Genomic DNA, 18310 nt, shown 5'->3' on the forward strand with positions numbered 1-18310 from the left:
CTGCAGAATTCCCCCCTGCCAGGACGGCACGGAGGCACAGTGGGTTAGCGCTGCTGCCTCACAGTGCCAGGGACCCAGGTTCGATCCCCGGCTTGGGTCACTGTCTGTGCGGAGTCTGCACGTTCTCCCCGCGTCTGTGTGGGTTTCCCACCGGGTGCTCCGGTTTCCTCCCACAGTCCGAAAGACATGTTGGTTTGGTGCATTGGCCGTGCTAAGTTGCCCCGTAGTGTGTCCCGATATTCCCTCCGGGTGCTCCAGGTGCCTCCCACGCTTCGAATGATGTGTGGCTCAGCCGTGCTAAATTGCCCCTTAGTGTCAGGGGAATTAGCAGGATAAACGAGGCTTGCGGGGATAGGGCCTGGGTGGGATTGTGGTCGGTGCAGACTCGATGGGCTGAATGGCCTCCTTCTGCACTGTAGGGATTCTATCCGATAAAGAAAGCAGGGGGGGGGGGAAGGGGGGGCTTTGGGTGAAATTCAAGGTGGAAGAGACAGATTTGCGATTGACAAAGGAGGCAGACAGGAAAGTGTGGTGCACCTGTCAGAACCACCCAGGGTTGAAAGGCTGGGCTCAAACAACCTACAACTAATTCTCACCGCTCGCCTTTCCCTACAGGAAACAGGGATTTCCAGGGAGCCTGGAAAATCCCTGCTAGGTGGGGGGGGATGGCCTGAACTACGGGAAGGTGAATTTCCCCCCCTGCTGTTTCCCGATCATTGGCAGGGACTTAAATTCAAAACCGCCCCCAACTTCTGACAAACCTGCCGCCTCCACTGCACGGACTCCGTTATTCAGGGCACCTGAGGGACCCGGCTTGAATAAGCCTTTGCGTCCCTTGGGCAGTGTTAAAGTGAACTCCAGGCGTCTGGTGCTCTCACATCATTCATTTCCCCTTCCCCATGCTGACAATAGTTCAGAAAGCCCCACCAACGCCTCTACTTTCTCAGGAGGCTAAGGAAATTCGGCACGTCAGCTACAACTCTCACCAACTTTTACAGATGCACCATAGAAAGCATTCTTTCTGGTTGTATCACAGCTTGGTATGGGGCTCCTGCTCTGCCCAAGACCGCAAGGAACTACAAAAGGGTCGTGAATGTGGCCCAACCCATCACACAAACCCAGCCTCCCATCCATTGACTCTGTCTACACTTCCCGCTGCCTCGGGGAAAAGCAGCCAGCATAATCAAGGACCTCACGCAGCCCGGACATTCTCTCTTCCACCTTCTTCCATCGGGAAAAAGATACAAAGGTCTGAGGTCACGTACCAACCGACTCAAGAACAGCTTCTTCCCTGCTGCTGTCAGACTTTTGAATGGACCTACCTCACGTTGAGTCGATCTTTCTCTACACCGTGACTGTAACACTACATTCTGCACCCTCTCCCTTCCTTCTCTATGAAGAGTATGCTTTGTCTGTATAATGCGCAAGAAACAATACTTTTCACTGTACGTTAATACATGTGACAATAATAAATCAAATCAGTGTCCCACAAGTTGCAGACTAATGAAGTATTTTCTCCCCCCCAATGTGGACACCTTGCAATGCAAGAAACTCAGCAGCTAATGGGCACAGCAAGGTCTCACAAACTATTAAATAAACCAATACCGATGCTGCTTTTTTTTTTACATTAACAATGTGTCTGGCGAGTACCACAACAGAGCATAACATTTCTGCCACTGAGCAGAGTCCTGGCACAGGACATATATAGCCAGTGTTACCAAATAAATTCAGCCTGTTAAGTCTCCAACATCCAGCCCAGAGTACAGCCAAGCCTGCATTGTTATACTGACAGACTGGACACTCCTCTCCACGTTACTGACACCAGTACTGTACCCCAGAGTTAGTGACAGACCCATCCCACCACTGCTGTCCCCCAGTGTTATACAGTGACAGATCCATCCCCACCACTGCTGTCCCCCAGTGTTATACAGTGACAGATCCATCCCCACCACTGCTGTCCCCCAGTGTTATACAGTGACAGACCCATCCCCACCAGTACTGTACCCCAGTTACAGTGACAGACCCGTCCCCACCAGTACTGTACCCCAGTGTTAGTGACAAATCCGTCCCCAGCAGTACTGTACCCCAGTGTTATACAGCAACAGACCCATCCCCACCAGTACTGTACCCCAGTTATACAGTGACAGACCAGTCCCCACCAGTACTGTACCCCAGTTACAGTGACAGACCCGTCCCCACCAGTACTGTACCCCAGTGTTAGTGACAGACCCATCCCCACCAGTACTGTACCCAAGTGTTATACAGTGACAGACCCATCCCCACCAGTACTGTACCCAAGTGTTATACAGTGACAGACCCATCCCCACCAGTACTGTACCCCAGTGTTACAGTGACAGACCCATCCCCACCAGTACTGTACCCTAGTGCTATACAGCAACAGACCCATCCCCACCAGTAGTGTACCCCAGTGTTATATAGCAACAGACCCATCCCCACCAGTAGTGTACCCCAGTGTTAGTGACAGACCCGTCCCCACCAGTACTGTACCCCAATGCTATACAGTGACAGACCATTCCCCACCAGTACTGTACCCCAGTGTTATACAGTGACAGACCCATCCCCACCAGTACTGTACCCCAGTGTTAGTGACAGACCCATCCCCACCAGTACTGTACCCCAGTGTTATACAGTGACAGACCCATCCCCACCAGTACTGTACCCCAGTGTTATACAGTGACAGACCAGTCCCCACCAGTACTGTACCCCAGTGTTATAGTGACAGACCCGTCCCCACCAGTACTGTACCCCAATGCTATACAGTGACAGACCATTCCCCACCAGTACTGTACCCCAGTGTTATACAGTGACAGACCCATCCCCACCAGTACTGTACCCGTGTTACAGTGACAGACCCATCCCCACCAGTACTGTACCCCAGTGTTACAGTGACAGACCCATCCCCACCAGTACTGTACCCCAGTGTTATACAGTGACAGACCCATCCCCACCAGTACTGTACCCGTGTCATAGTGACAGACCCATCCCCACCAGTACTGTACCCCAGTGTTATACAGTGACAGACCCGTCCCCACCAGTACTGTACCCCAGTGTTATACAGTGACAGACCCGTCCCCACCAGTACTGTACCCCAGTGTTATACAGTGACAGACCCGTCCCCACCAGTACTGTACCCCAGTGTTATACAGTGACAGACCCGCCCCCACCAGTACTGTACCCCAGTGTTACAGTGACAGACCCGTCCCCACCAGTACTGTACCCCAGTGTTACAGTGACAGACCCATCCCCACCAGTACTGTACCCCAGTGTTATACAGTGACAGACCCATCCCCACCAGTACTGTACCCGTGTTATAGTGACAGACCCATCCCCACCAGTACTGTACCCCAGTGTTATACAGTGACAGACCCGTCCCCACCAGTACTGTACCCCAGTGTTATACAGTGACAGACCCGTCCCCACCAGTACTGTACCCCAGTGTTATACAGTGACAGACCCGTCCCCACCAGTACTGTACCCCAGTGTTATACAGTGACAGACCCGCCCCCACCAGTACTGTACCCCAGTGTTACAGTGACAGACCCGTCCCCACCAGTACTGTACCCCAGTGTTACACAGTGACAGACCCGTCCCCACCAGTACTGTACCCCAGTGTTATACAGCGACAGACCCGTCCCCACCAGTACTGTACCCCAGTGTTATACAGTGACAGACCCGCCCCCACCAGTACTGTACCCCAGTGTTACAGTGACAGACCCGTCCCCACCAGTACTGTACCCCAGTGTTATACAGTGACAGACCCGCCCCCACCAGTACTGTACCCCAGTGTTACAGTGACAGACCCGTCCCCACCAGTACTGTACCCCAGTGTTATACAGTGACAGACCCGTCCCCACCAGTACTGTACCCCAGTGTTATACAGTGACAGACCCATCCCCACCAGTACTGTACCCCAGTGTTACAGTGACAGACCCGTCCCCACCAGTACTGTACCCGTGTTACACAGTGACAGACCCGTCCCCACCAGTACTGTACCCCAGTGTTACACAGTGACAGACCCGTCCCCACCAGTACTGTACCCCAGTGTTATACAGTGACAGACCCGTCCCCACCAGTACTGTACCCCAGTGTTATACAGCGACAGACCTGTCCCCACCAGTACTGTACCCCAGTGTTACACAGTGACAGACCCGTCCCCACCAGTACTGTACCCCAGTCTTATACAGTGACAGACCCGTCCCCACCAGTACTGTACCCCAGTTATACAGCACAATGTGCAGTGGGAAAGTATAATTTAAAATTCCAAGAGTGTACACACAGCAAGTTGGTGATCGGAGCTCTCCTGGGGAAGCCAGGAGTGCTGTTTGAATTCTGAAGCAACTGGCATCAGTTCTGAGCAGGAGCAGCAGGAGAAGCTGCTGGATTACACAAACCGTGAAGCAGTCTCAGAAATCCAACCTTCACACAGCCAGAACTCTAAGTAACTGCAACAAAACAGTCCCACATTTAGCGAGGGTTTGTACAGGCAATGTCCCTGTTTATCCCCAGTGAACAGAACTGACTGTACGGCCGAATGTTCCAGTATCCTTGGCATTCACCCATCACCCTGTGCCCAGGATCCTGGATCCCGCTCTAGAAAAACCTCCAACTTAACACTCACATCCTCAAATCCCTTCGTGGCCTCTTCCCCCTCCCACTAACCTCATCCATCTCTGTAACCACCTCCAGCCCCTACACCCCTCCCCATCTCTAACCTCCTCCAGCCCCTACACCCCTCCCTATCTCTAACCTCCTCCAGCCCCTACACCCCTCCCTATCTCTAACCTCCTCCAGCCCCTACACCCCTCCCTATCTCTAACCTCCTCCAGCCCCTACACCCCTCCCTATCTCTAACCTCCTCCGGCCCCTACACCCCTCCCTATCTCTAACCTCCTCCGGCCCCTACACCCCTCCCTATCTCTAACCTCCTCCAGCCCCTACACCCCTCCCTATCTCTAACCTCCTCCGGCCCCTACACCCCCTCCCTATCAGTAACCTACTCCAGCCCCTACACCCCTCCCTATCTGTAACCTCTTCCAGCCCCTACACCCCCTCCCTATCTCTGTAACCTCCTCCAGCCCCTACACCCCTCCCCATCTGTAACCTCCTCCAGCTCCTTACACCCCCTCCCTATCTGTAACCTTGTCCAGCCCCTACACCCCCTCCCTATCTCCAACCTCCTCCAGCCTCTATACCCCTCCCTACCTCCGTAACCTCCTCCAGCCCCTACACCCCCTCCCTATCTGTAACCTCCTCCAGCTCCTTACACCCCCTCCCTATCTGTAACCTCCTCCAGCCCCTACACCCCCTCCCTATCTCCAACCTCCTCCAGCCTCTATACCCCTCCCTATCTCTGCAACCTCCTCCAGCCCCTACACCGCCTCCCTATCTCTGCAACCTCCTCCAGTACCTATACCGCCTCCCCATCTCCGTCTCAGATCTACCATCCCCGTCGAAAAACCAGTGAGCCTGTGCGAAACAGAACTGCGGCCGCAACAGAGCGGAGAACATTCCTTTCACTTGGACAGCGGCTGTCCCCATCACTGAGCAGAAACAGCTACGAGCACCGTCCATCTCTCCACCCCAGGAACTTCACTCCATAGGGAGAAAGCAGGATTAGGCTATCGAGTTGGATGGTCAGCCAAGATGGCGATGGATGGCAGAGCAGGCTCGAAGGGCCGAATGGCCTCCTCCTGCTCCCATCTTCTATGTTTCTATGTCTTGAAGTCACCCTGTCTTTGGGGTGCAGTCAAGCGATACAACTCAGGGCAGGAGGAGCAACGCGAAGTGAACCTGATAGCACAGAGCACAATGCTGTTGACACCCCATCTATGGATGGCACCAAACTGGTTACAACTGCAACAGCAAGTGTTGGGAAAACTCCGGTCTGACCACCTCAGGAGGGAGAAACATGTACAGTTCGAGACAAAGGTGGTTTCAGTGGAAGAGTCCCCAAAGATTGATACTGAGCTCATAATAACTTTCCTCCTCCTCCACCAAGAGGTGTGGAGTTTTTCCAGCAGCCCCAGTACTAACTGTGGGTTAAAATGGGGTGGCACAGTGGGTTAGCGCTGCTGCCTCAGCGCCAGGGACCTGGGTTCGATTCCCGGCTTAGGTCACTGTGCGGAGTCTGTGCGTTTTCCCCGTGTCTGCGTGGGTTTCCTCCGGGTGCTCCGGTTTCCTCCCACAGTTGGAAAGACGTGCTGGTTAGGGTGCTAAATTCTCCCTCAGTGTTACCCAAACAGGTGCCAGAGTGTGGCGACTGGGGGATTTTCACAGTAACTTCATTGCAGTGTTAATGTAAGCCGACTTGTGACAATAAACTCAACTTGAACACACTTCCTCGCAACTCCCTCACCAGGGATGGGATCTTACTGTTAATACCAGCAATGCTTTAAACCGTTCCACCCTTCACCCCAACTGACAAGAGGAGACGGAATAAATCACTGATACAGGGACGGCACCGCTCAGGAAATTGAACTACAGACAGGGGCAGATAGGATCTCAGTTTAATGTCTCAAGGCCACAGAGTGGCACAGTGGTTAGCACAGCTGACTCTCAGCGCCATGGACCCGGGTTCAATTCGCGGCTTGGGTCACTGTGTGGAGTTTGCACGTTCTCCCCGTGTCTGCATGGGTTTTCTCCCACAGTACGAAAGATGTGGTTAGGGTGCATTGGCCGTGCTAAATTCTCCCTCAGTTTAACCCGAACAGGCGCCGGAGTGTGGCAACTAGAGGATTTTCACAGTAACTTCATTGCAGTGTTAATGTCAGCCTACTTGAGACGCTGAAATAAACTCAACTGAAAAGATGACCCCCTCCCGCCACCAGCTCCATTTTAAGGCAAGGTGTCTGAAGGGTTAATCTGTGCACGGGCCAGAGAGAGTCACACTTCCTGAGGCTGATGTAAAATTAATGCAGACTCAGAATTTCCACGTTCAGCCCCAAGACAAAGCTTTTCCAAACAAAAACACACGCACCCTGAACAATAGCAGCGCTGTGAGCGAGTGAGTGACACCACTGCGCTGCCCAGTGACAGGCACTCCAACCATCACATCACAAGCAGCTCCTTCACAGGGGACAGTCAGATCCCCTCGGCCTTCTAGCTCACCAACCCCCTCCCCTGCTCAAACAACAGGGACGCACGGCTCACAGGATCCCTTTAAATAGCATTAGGATTCACGTTCATTAGTCTCACAAGTAGGCTGACATTAACACTGCAATGAAGTTAGTGTGAAAATCCCCAAGTCACCACACTCCGGCACCTGTACAGGTTACAGAGGGAGAATTTAGCATGGCCAATGCACCCTAACCAGCATGTCTTTCGGACTGTGGGAGGAAACCCACGCAGACATGGGGAGAACGTGCAGACTCCACACAACTCCAATGTTCCAGGTCCTATCCCTGTATCATCACGTATTTAGCCTGCTACGCTCCCTGACATTTAGGGGCAATTTAATTTAGCACGGCCAATCCACCTAACCTGCACATCTTTGGACACTAAGGGGCAATTTAGCATGGCCAATCCACCTAACCTGCACATCTTTGGATACTAAGGGACAATTTAGCATGGCCAATCCACCCAAGCTGCACATCGTCCGGACTGTGGGAGGAAACCGGAGCACCTGGAGGAAACCCACACAGACACGGGGAGAATGTGAAAACTCCACACAGACAGTGACCCAAGCCAGGAATCAAACCCGGGTCCCTGGCGCTGTGAGGCAGCAGTGATAACCACTGCGCCACCCATCACACGCCCTGTCACGATACCCAAAGAATACAGTGCTTCAAACCAGACAAACTCCGGCTTGACTCGTGATTCGAGGGAATGCCCGCCACAGTTTCATTGGCAGCACTTGCTCCAGAGACACAAGGTTCCAGCCTGAACAGTGGGTTAGCCCTGCTGCCTCACTGTGCCAGGGACCCGGGTTCAATTCCTAGCTCGGGTTACTGTCTGTGCAGAGTTTGCACGTCCTCCCCGTGTCTGCGTGGGTTTCCTCCCACAGTCCGAAAGACGTGCAGGTTAGGTGGATTGGCCACGCTAAATTAAATTGCCCCTTAGTGTCAGGGGACATAGCTGGGTAAACACATGAGGATACAGGGGTAGGACCTGGAACATCGGCATTAGGAGCAGGAGGGGGCAAATTCAGCCCCTTCGAGCCTGCTCCGCCATTCAATCAGATCATGGCTGATCTCGCCCTGGTTTCAAATCCACCTCCACACCTGTCCCCCACATCCCTTGAAGCCATTTTCTTATCAGAAGTATATCTCTTTCTTGAAGCCAGTGACTCCACCACACTCTGGCGATATCACCAGGCCATCGTGCTAACCACTGTGCCACCCCAGAGGGAACCACCGGAGCACCCGGAGGAAACCAGCCAACAGAAATCCTGCAAGGTTGCAGCAGAGTGCGAAGGGGGAAGAGAGAGAGAGAGGGGGTTAGATCAGCAACCCTCCCTCCTCCACACAATGAAAAGTGACTTCCTCACCAACACCACCACACTTTCCCCTTCTCCACCTCTTATCGACAGCCACACTTCCGCTCTACGAGCAGTAAACACCATCAATACAAGACATCGTGCGCAAAACAGCAGGAGAACAAGTTAATGAGAAAGCCAGAGGTTAGGGAAATGGCCAGAGGAACTATAGGATATGGAGGGGGGATACACACAGCAGAGTAGCTCAGTTTCTGGTAAGAACCTGGGTGAATGTGGCCCTTATCAATGCACCCAGTGTTTCCTCCTTGCTGGCTAATTAGTGACTCAAATCGAAGAGGGAAGCTTGAGATTTACATCTCGACTCAGCGTCACGAGGGAGAGTGCCTTTCAATGGCTCTAAAAATACTCTGCAATGGTCCGTTTCAGTGACCAGACCTGGAGATGCCACTGGCAACTTAAAGTTTATTTATTAGTGTCACAAGTGACGCTTACATTAACACTGCAATGAAGTTACTGCAAAGATTCCCCTCGTCGCCACACTCCTGTTCGGGTACGGGTACAACGGAGGGAGAATTTAGCACCCAACTAGCACGTCTTTCAGACTGAGGGGAAACCGGAGCACCCGGAGGAAACCCACACAGACACGGAGAGAACGTGCAGACTCCACACAGACAGTAACTCAAGCTGGGAATTGCTGTGAGGCAGCAGTGCTAACCCACTGTGCCACCCCACTGGGAACCACCAGAGCACCCGGAAGAAACCCACGCAGACACGGGGAGAATGTACAAACTGTGCACAGACAGTGACCCAAGCTGGGAATTAAACCCAGGTCCCTGGCACTGTGAGGCAGCAGTGCTAACCCACTGTGCCGCCCCACTGGGAACCACCAGAGCACCCGGAAGAAACCCACGCAGACACGGGGAGAATGTACAAACTGTGCACAGACAGTGACCCAAGCTGGGAATTAAACCCAGGTCCCTGGCGCTGAGGCAGCAGCGCTAACCACCGTGCTGCCCCAGTTAAGGAGATGGGGTGGGGGGGACAAAGCAACCTTAGATGATGGCAGCTCCCGATTCACCAGATTCATTACCAGTTACAGAGTTTAGATTTTTATAGCGACTACTGATGTGGGTGTCACTGCCAGACCAACATTTATTACCCAACCCTAATTGCCCCTCGAGAACATGGTAAACTTCCCTCCCCCCGGTGTAGGTACAGTGTTGGTAGGGAGGAAGTTCCTGGATGTTGACCCAGGTCTCTCTCTCTCACACATTGGAAATGGTCATCAGGTGAGTGCCCTGCTCTGTCCAAGACCGCAAGAAACTACAAAGGGTTGTGAATGTAGCCCAGTCCCATCACGCAAACCCAGCCTCCCATCCATTGACTCGGTCTACACTTCCAGCTGCCTCGGGGAAAAGCAGCCGGCATAATCAAGGACCCCCACGCACCCCGGACATTCTCTCTTCCACCTTCTTCCGTCGGGAAAAAGATGCAAAAGTCTGAGGTCACGTACCGACCGACTCAAGAACAGCTTCTTCCCTGCTGTTGTCAGACTTTTGAATGGACCTACCACGCACTAAGTTGATCTTTCTCTACACCCGAGCTAGAAATAGAAATAGAAACCCTACAGTACAGGAGGCCATTCGGCCCATCGAGTCTGCACCGACCACAATCCCACCCAGACCCTACCCCCATATCCCTACATATTTACCCACTAATCCCTCTAACCTACGCATCTCATAACACTAAGGGGCAATTTTATCATGGCCAATCAACCTAACCCACACATCTTTGGACTGTGGGAGGAAACCGGAGCACCCGGAGGAAACCCACGCAGACACGAGGAGAATGTGCAAACTCCAAACAGACAGTGACCCGAGCCGGGAATCGAACCCAGGTCCCTGGAGCTGTGAAGCAGCAGTGCTAAACACTAGCTATGACTGTAACACTACATTCTGCACCCTCTCCTTTCCTTCTCTATGAACGGTATGCTTTGTCTGTATAGAGCGCAAGAAACAATACTTTTCACTGTATCCCAGTACATGTGGCAATAAATCAAATTGATTTAGGAGCTGAAGGTGGTCGGGTCTCAGATACACTACCCGAGGAACTCCTGCAGTGCTGGAACGGAGATGAATGTCCTCCGATCAAAGCCATCTTTGTGCTCGTTATGACGCCAACCAAAGATTCCTCCCCTCCCCCAATCCCCGTTTGATTTCCAGCAACTCCCAGCAATTGGCCAATGAAATCGAACAGCATATTCCTTCAGATGTTGGACACGGGCAGAGTTCTCAGCCTGCACTTGCCAAGCCCATGGCCGATTAGATACACTTCTGCGATTGGGCAGCACTCACCGAGCAATCCTGAGTGCACTAATAGCTATACTAACAACCAACTCAAAACGATCTGTCAAGCCCACAAAATGGCCCGTTAATGCAACATACATTCATCAGCAGGGACCTGACACATTTACTCAAACAAAAAAAATTACACTCAGGCCTTGCATCTTCTGGAATGGCCCAAGCGCATGGGGAACACACAGTTCCCCATGTTAACACCTTGGCCAGTGTGCCATCCAATCAGCACCCTTTTCTCCCCGGCATAAATTGCCCCAATTGCTTGAAATTTGGTATTCTTGCATTTGTCCTGATGAGTGCAAGATGAAAAGCTTTGACAATCTGTCTCTTTTCAGTTATATTCAAACAACAAAGTACAGCGCATGAACAGGCCGTTTGGCCCCCCCCAAGCCCATGCTGATCACGATGCCCGAACTGAACTAAAACCCATCTGCACTTACGCAGTAGCAGATAACCCAGAAACTCATCTCTGGATACTAATGGGCAAATTATAACAGCCAATCCACCTAACCCACACAGCTCGAGTGTGGGAGGAAACCGGAGCACCCGGAGGAAACCGATGCAGACACGGGGAGAACGTGCAAACTCCGCACAGGCAGTGACCCAAGCCGGGAATCGAACCCAGGTCCCTGGTGCTGTGAGGCAGCAGCGCTAACCACTGTGCCATGGATGGGGAACTGGGGTTGTTCTCACTGGAAAGACAGAAGATGAGGGGTGACCTAATAGAGGTGTATAAAATAATGAAAGGCATAGATGGGTGAACGGTGGGAAGCTTTTTCCCAGGTCGGAGGTGACGTTCACGAGGGGTCATAGGTTCAAGGTGAGGGGTTTGGTGGGGGGGGGGGATACGGATATCAGAAGGACGTATTTTGCAGAGGGTGGTGGGGGCCTGGAATGCGCTGCCGGGCAAGGTGGTGGCAGCAGACACACTGGGAACGTTTAAGACTTATCTAGATAGCCACATGAACGGAGTGGGAATGGAAGGATACAAAAGAATGGTCTAGTTTGGACCAGGGAGCAGCGCGGGCTTGGAGGGCGGGCAAGTGCTTGGTTGCCACTGCTGCCTCATAGCACCAGGGACCCGGGTTCAATTCCCGGTCTTGGGTGGCTGTCTGCACATTCTCCCCGTGTCTGCGTGGGTTTTCTCCAGGTAAGCCAGTTTCCTTCCAAATTCCGAAAGACGTGCTGGTGAGGTGGATTGGCCATGCTAAATTGCCCCTTAGTGTCAGGGGTACTAGCTAGGATAAATGGATGTGGTCTATATGGACTTCAGCAAGGCGTTCGATAAGGTCCCCCATGCAAGACTTCTTGAGAAAGTGAGAGGGCATGGGATCCAAGGGGCTGTTGCCTTGTGGATCCAGAACTGGCTTGCCTGCAGAAGGCAGAGAGTGGCTGTGGAGGGGTCTTTCTCTGCATGGAGGTCAGTGACCAGTGGAGTGCCCCAGGGATCTGTTCTGGGACCCTTGCTGTTTGTCATTTTCATAAATGACCTGGATGAGGAAGTGGAGGGATGGGTTGGTAAGTTTGCTGACGACACCAAGGTAGGTGGTGTTGTGGATAGTTTGGAGGGATGTCAGAAGTTGCAGCGAGACATAGATAGAATGCAAGACTGGGCGGAGAAGTGGCAGATGGACTTCAACCCGGATAAGTGTGTGGTGATCCATTTTGGCAGATCCAATGGGATGAAGCAGCAGTATAATATGAAGGGTACCATTCTTAGCAGTGTAGAGGATCAGAAGGACCTTGGGGTCCGGGTCCATAGGACTCTTAAATCGACCTCGCAGGTGGAGGATGCGGTCAAGAAGGCGTACGGCGTACTGGCCTTCATTAATCGAGGGATTGAGTTTAGGAGTCGGGAGATAATGCTGCAGCTTTATAGGACCCTGGTTAGACCCCACTTGGAGTACTGCGCGCAGTTCTGGTCACCTCATTACAGGAAAGATGTTGAAGCCATTGAGAGGGTGCAGAGGAGACTTACAAGGATGTTGCCTGGATTGGGGGGCATGCCTTATGAGGATAGGTTGAGGGAGCTTGGTCTCTTCTCCCTGGAGAGACGAAGGATGAGAGGTGACCTGATAGAGGTTTACAAGATGTTGAGAGGTCTGGATAGGGTAGACTCTCAGAGGCTATTTCCAAGGGCTGAAATGGTTGCTACGAGAGGACACAGGTTTAAGGTGCTGGGGGTAGGTACAGAGGAGATGTCAGGGGTAAGTTTTTCACTCAGAGGGTGGTGGGTGAGTGGAATCGGCTGACGTCGGTGGTGGTGGAGGCAAACTCGTTGGGGTCTTTTAAGAGACTTCTGGATGAGTACATGGGATTTAATGGGATTGAGGGCTATAGATAGGCCTAGAGGTGGGGATGTGATCGGCGCAACTTGTGGGCCGAAGGGCCTGTTTGTGCTGTGGCTTTCTATGTTCTACATGGGGTTATGGGGGATAGGGCCTGGGTCATTGAGTGTCTTTAAGACAGAGAGAGATAGGTTCTTGATTGATATGGGGATCAGGGGTTACGGAGAAAAGGCAGGAGAATGGGGATGAGAAAAATGTCAGCCATGATTGAATGGCGGAGCAGACTCAATGGGCCGAGTGGCCTGATTCTGCTCCTATGTCTTATGGGTGGGATTGTGGTTGGTGCAGACTCGATGGGCCGAACGGTCTCATTCTGCACTGTAGCATTCTATGATCCCCTCCCTATTCACGTACCCATACCCGTTGGCTGAGTTTCTGGATTATGGTCTAGCGATAATACCACTGGACCATCGCCTTCCCCTGGAAACATCCCCATACCCAACTCGTCGCTTTTCTGCAGAGGGAGAGAGGTGAGCCCGACTCCCAAACACAGGCCACAATCCGACACTTACCTCGACTGATGCGCTGTTTCTCCCCAGAGAGGATACCAGGGGTGTCGATGATGCTAATACTCTCCAGGACCGGGTTGGGCAGCTGCGCACAGTTAAATCTGAGCAACAGAAAAGAACAAAGAGAGGGAGTTAGCGTAAGGAAAAAGTTTAAACCATTTCCCCCCAATACATTCGGCATGTCGGCTGCTACAACAAAGCCTCGGGCTCATGACCCCCAGGTTAGAAAGTCAACTCATCCGGCTGGGGCTACCTGGCTCTGAGCAGCTCAAGATGACACCGGGCCGGCTACTTTCCACCATTCAGGGGCTGCGGAGCGTCCAATATTCATCCCTCAGAGCCGCACCACGGGATACAAATAGAAAATGCAGATTTGGTGGGTTAGCACTGCTGTCTCACAGCGCCGGGGGACCCGGGTTCGATTCCCGGCTTGGGTCACTGTCTGTGTGGAGTCTGCACGTTCTCCCCGTGTCTGCGTGGGTTTCCTCCGGGTGCTCCGGTTTCCTCCCACAGTCCCGCTGGTTAGGGTGCTAAATTCTCCCTCAGTGTAACCCAAACAGGCACCAGAGTGTGGCGACTAGGGGGATTTTCACAGTAACCTCATTGCAGTGTTAAAGTCTACTCATCACACAAATAAAGTTTAGAAAATGGCAGATGGTGTTTAGTGCAGAGAAATGAGAGGTGATGCATTTGGGAGGATAAAATTCAGGTGTGAATTATACAGCAAATATAGGAACATTAACAGAAGAATCTGGGCGTACAGGTCCACAGATCCCCGAAAGTGGCAACACAGGTGGATGAGGTGGACAAGGCGGCATACAGCGTGCTTGCCTTTATCGGCCAGGGAATCAAGTGTAAATGTTGGCATGTTACAGCTGTATAAAACTTTAGTTAGGCCGCACTTGGAATATTGCGCACAGTTCTGGTCGCCACACTACTAGTGTGGAAGCTTTGGAGATCACAAAGAAGATTCACCAGGATGTTGCGTGGTCTCGAGGGCGTTGTCTCCGAGGACAGGTTGGATAAATTAGGATTGTTTTCACTGGAAAGACGGAGGGGTGGGGGAGAAGAGAGACTTGATAGGTCCACAAAATGATGAGGTGTAGACAGGGTGGACAGTCGGAGGTTTTTCCCCCAGGGTGGGAGTGTCGACTACAAGAGGACACAGGTTTAATGTGAGGGGGGTAAGTTTAGGGGAGGTGTGTGGGGAATGTTTGAGGGTGATGGGTGCCTGGAACGCACTGCCAGAATCTGGTGTGGCAACAATAACCCCTCCCTCAAATGGCAACAAAACGAAGGAGATTGTCATCAACTTCAGGAAGTGTAGTGGAGAATATCAACAGGGATGAAATGGAAATGGTCAGGAGAGATTAGAGTGTTTAGGTGTCCAGATCACCAACAACCTGTCCTGGTCCCCCCCATGCCAACACTATAGTTAAGAAAGCCCCACCAACTTTTCTCAGAAGACTAAGGAAATTTGGCATGTTAGCTACGATTCTCCAACTTTTACAGATGCACCATAGAAAGCATCCTTTCTGGATGTATCACAGCTTGGTATGGGGCTCCTGCTCTGCCCAAGACCGCAAGGAACTACAAAGGGTCATGAATGTAGCCCAGTCCCATCTCACAAACCAGCCTCCCATCCATTGACTCTGTCTACACTTCCCGCTGCCTCGGGAAAAGCAGCCAGCATAATCAAGGACCCCACGCAGCCCGGACATTCTCTCTTCCACCTTCTTCCTTCGGGAAAAAGATACAAAAGTCTGAGGTCACGTACCGACCGACTCAAGAACAGCTTCTTCCCTGCTGCCGTCAGACTTTTGAATGGCCCTAGCTCGCATTAAGCTGATCTTTCTCTACACCCTAGCTGTGACTAACACTACATTCTGCACTCTCTTTTCCTTCTCTATGAACTGTATGCTTTGTCTGTATAGCACGCAAGAAACAATTCTTTTCACTGTATACTAAAGATGTGACAATAATAAATCAAATCACGATGCATTTAAGATCAAATCTAGTTGCAAGTTACACAGCAAATGGCAGAACCCTTAAGAACATCGACAGAGGGATCTGGGCGTGCAGGTCCACGGGTCCCTCAAAGTGGATAAGGTGGTCAAGGTGGCATACAGCATGCTGGTCTTCATTTGAGTACAAAAGTGCCAAGTTATGTTGCAGCTACATAAAACTTTAGTTAGGCTGCATTTGGAATACTGCATGCAGTTCTGGTCGCCACACCACCAGGAGGAAGCTTTGGAGAGGGTGCAAAGAAGGTTCACCAGGATGTTGGCCTGGTCTCGAGGGTGTCGGCTATGAGGAGAGGTTGGATAAACTGGGATTGTTTCCACTGGAAAGACAGAGGCTGAGGGGAGACCTGGTCTACAAAATGATGAGGCACAGACAGGGTGGATAGTCAGAGGCTTTCACCCCAGGGTTGAAGGGTCGGCTACAAGAAGACACCGGTTTAATGCGAGGGGGGGTAAGTTTAGGGGAGACGAGTGGGGGAAGTTTCTCAGTGGCCGGTGCCAGTGGAGGTGGTGGAAGCGGGCATGTTAAACATTAAGGCCTATCCTGACAAGACATGGACAGGAGGCAAACCGAGGGATAGAAGCCCATGCATCAGCACAGGCTTGATGGGCCGAAGGGCCTGTTCCTGAGCTTGTCCACACAAAGGACAGCATCATTACAGAGCAGACACCATCAGCAGCCTGTCGAGATCAGGCAGAGACTCAGGGATACTCGGTCCATTCAAGAACGGTCAGGCCTGAGGTGGCTTCTTACGAGAGCTGTGTGCTTGAGGTTCAGAGTGAATAAAGTGAGCGCTTGCTACTGGGTCGTAACCAGGTGCTTTGGAGAGGCAACAGCACTGATAAGGGGCACAGACCGGCAGCAGAATAAATCAAGGTCAAGATGACGGGATCTGGCAGAGTTTCAGATTAACTCCCACACAGACTGCTACAATACAAAAACTACTCTGGGCAACTAACAACTGGCTCCAAGCCCTGACTAACCTGCAGAGAGGAGTGGGGGGGGATATAATCCTTATATCGCCAGCTTGCAAGATCATAGAATCCTTACAGTACAGAAAGAGGCCATTTTACAAGTAGAGTTGATTTATTAGTGTCACAAGTAGGCTTACATTAACACTGCAATGAAGTTACTGTGAAAATCCCCCAGTCGCCACACTCCAGCACCTGTTCGGATACACGGAGGGAATTTAGTACGGCCAATGCACCCTAACCAGTGCGTCTTTTGGACCGCGGGAGGACACGGGGAGAACGTGCAGACTCCACACAGACAGGTGACCCAAGGTGGGAATCGAACCCGGGTCCCTGGCGGTGAGGCAGCAGTGCTAACCACTGTGCTGGCCATTCGCCCCATTGAGCCTGCACCAACAATCCCACACATTTACCCTGCTAATCCCCTGAAACTAAGTGGCCAATCCACCTAACCAGCACATCTTTGGACAGAGGCAATTTAGCATGGCCAATCCACCTAACCAGCACATCTTTGGACAGAGGCAATTTAGCATGGCCAATCCACCTAACCAGCACATCTTTGGACACCAAGGGGCAATTTAGAATGGCCAATCCACCTAACCCGCACGTCTTTCAGACTGAGGGAATAAACCGGAGCACCCAGAGGAAACCCACGCAGACACGGGGAGAACGTGCGGACGCCACACAGTGTGACCCGAGCCCCTGGCGCAGTGAGGCTGCAGTGCTAACCCAGTGCGCCAGCCCACTATGTGACAGTCCCTCTTCTGCTTTTCACACTCGAGAGGGGCTGCAGTGAAACAGGTAAGACGTGTTATCAGGCTGGAGCCAGAGTTTGCACCCGATTGCTCTGACAAGGCGCTCCACACTCCCCCTCCCACAGGAGGGACCAGCTCGAGTGTAAAGTAGCCCCAGGGTGCGGCGCAGGCCACGTTTCCAGCTATTTCCATGCTGCCAAATTAACACATCTCGGGAAAAAAAACGTTGCATTCCACAAGTTCAGCTCAATGTGGAAACTATTCCCAGTCAGTGGCGTCCTGCCATCTCCTGCAGGAATGGGATCTGTTCCCACCAGCATCCCCCCCCCTCCCCGCTCGGAATTCCACACCAAGTCGGCAGCTTTCAAGCTAATCGGCTGCAGATCTCCATAAACAATCGCCGCAAGTTCAATCCTGCCAGCAGCAGCGGAGGCGACACCCCAGTCCCACGGCGATGGGAGAGACATGAGGGAGCTCGGAGCAGGTCTCCGGAGCTGGACGCAGGGCAGCCAGCCAAGGCAAGAGCGCTCGGAAAACCGCAGGGTGGATGTCCGTGATCGCATCTACGATCCAAATTAGACCGGAGCTGGTGCGTTATCACCAGCTTTGGCCTCGATTCCCCCCCCCCCCCCCCCACGGCTGAGCGATCATCTTCCCGTCAGCCACGCTGAAGGAAGTTCCAGGATGTCCACTCTGCTGTGCGGAGCTTTCCCCCCAGTTTCACCCCTGCATGGCCTATCTCCAATTTTACGGTCACACCCCTGTGCTCCGATCGCTGGCTGCAGGAGGAAATACTTGCATCCTTATCAGCCCCGCTTAATGGATCTTAAACACCTCGATACGATCACCTCCTTAATCTGCGATTCGCGGGGGAATATACAGGGGAAACC

The 18310-nt window shown here is 52.4% G+C and overlaps 1 protein-coding gene across 1 annotated transcript in view; it reads right to left on the bottom strand.

Annotated features, from left to right (window-relative positions):
* Positions 1 to 13770, bottom strand: part of LOC144487304 (EH domain-containing protein 1) — a gene marked incomplete at its 5' end in the record, with an annotated part of 40932 nt that extends 27162 nt beyond the window's left edge. The window contains one exon of the mRNA XM_078205384.1: positions 13673 to 13770. Coding sequence (XP_078061510.1) covers positions 13673 to 13770 — 98 coding nt within the window. The remainder of the gene's footprint in view (positions 1 to 13672) is intronic.
* Positions 13771 to 18310: the final 4540 nt, after the last annotated feature.

Source organism: Mustelus asterias, unplaced genomic scaffold (assembly GCF_964213995.1).
Source record: "Mustelus asterias unplaced genomic scaffold, sMusAst1.hap1.1 HAP1_SCAFFOLD_723, whole genome shotgun sequence".
NCBI lineage: Eukaryota > Metazoa > Chordata > Chondrichthyes > Carcharhiniformes > Triakidae > Mustelus > Mustelus asterias.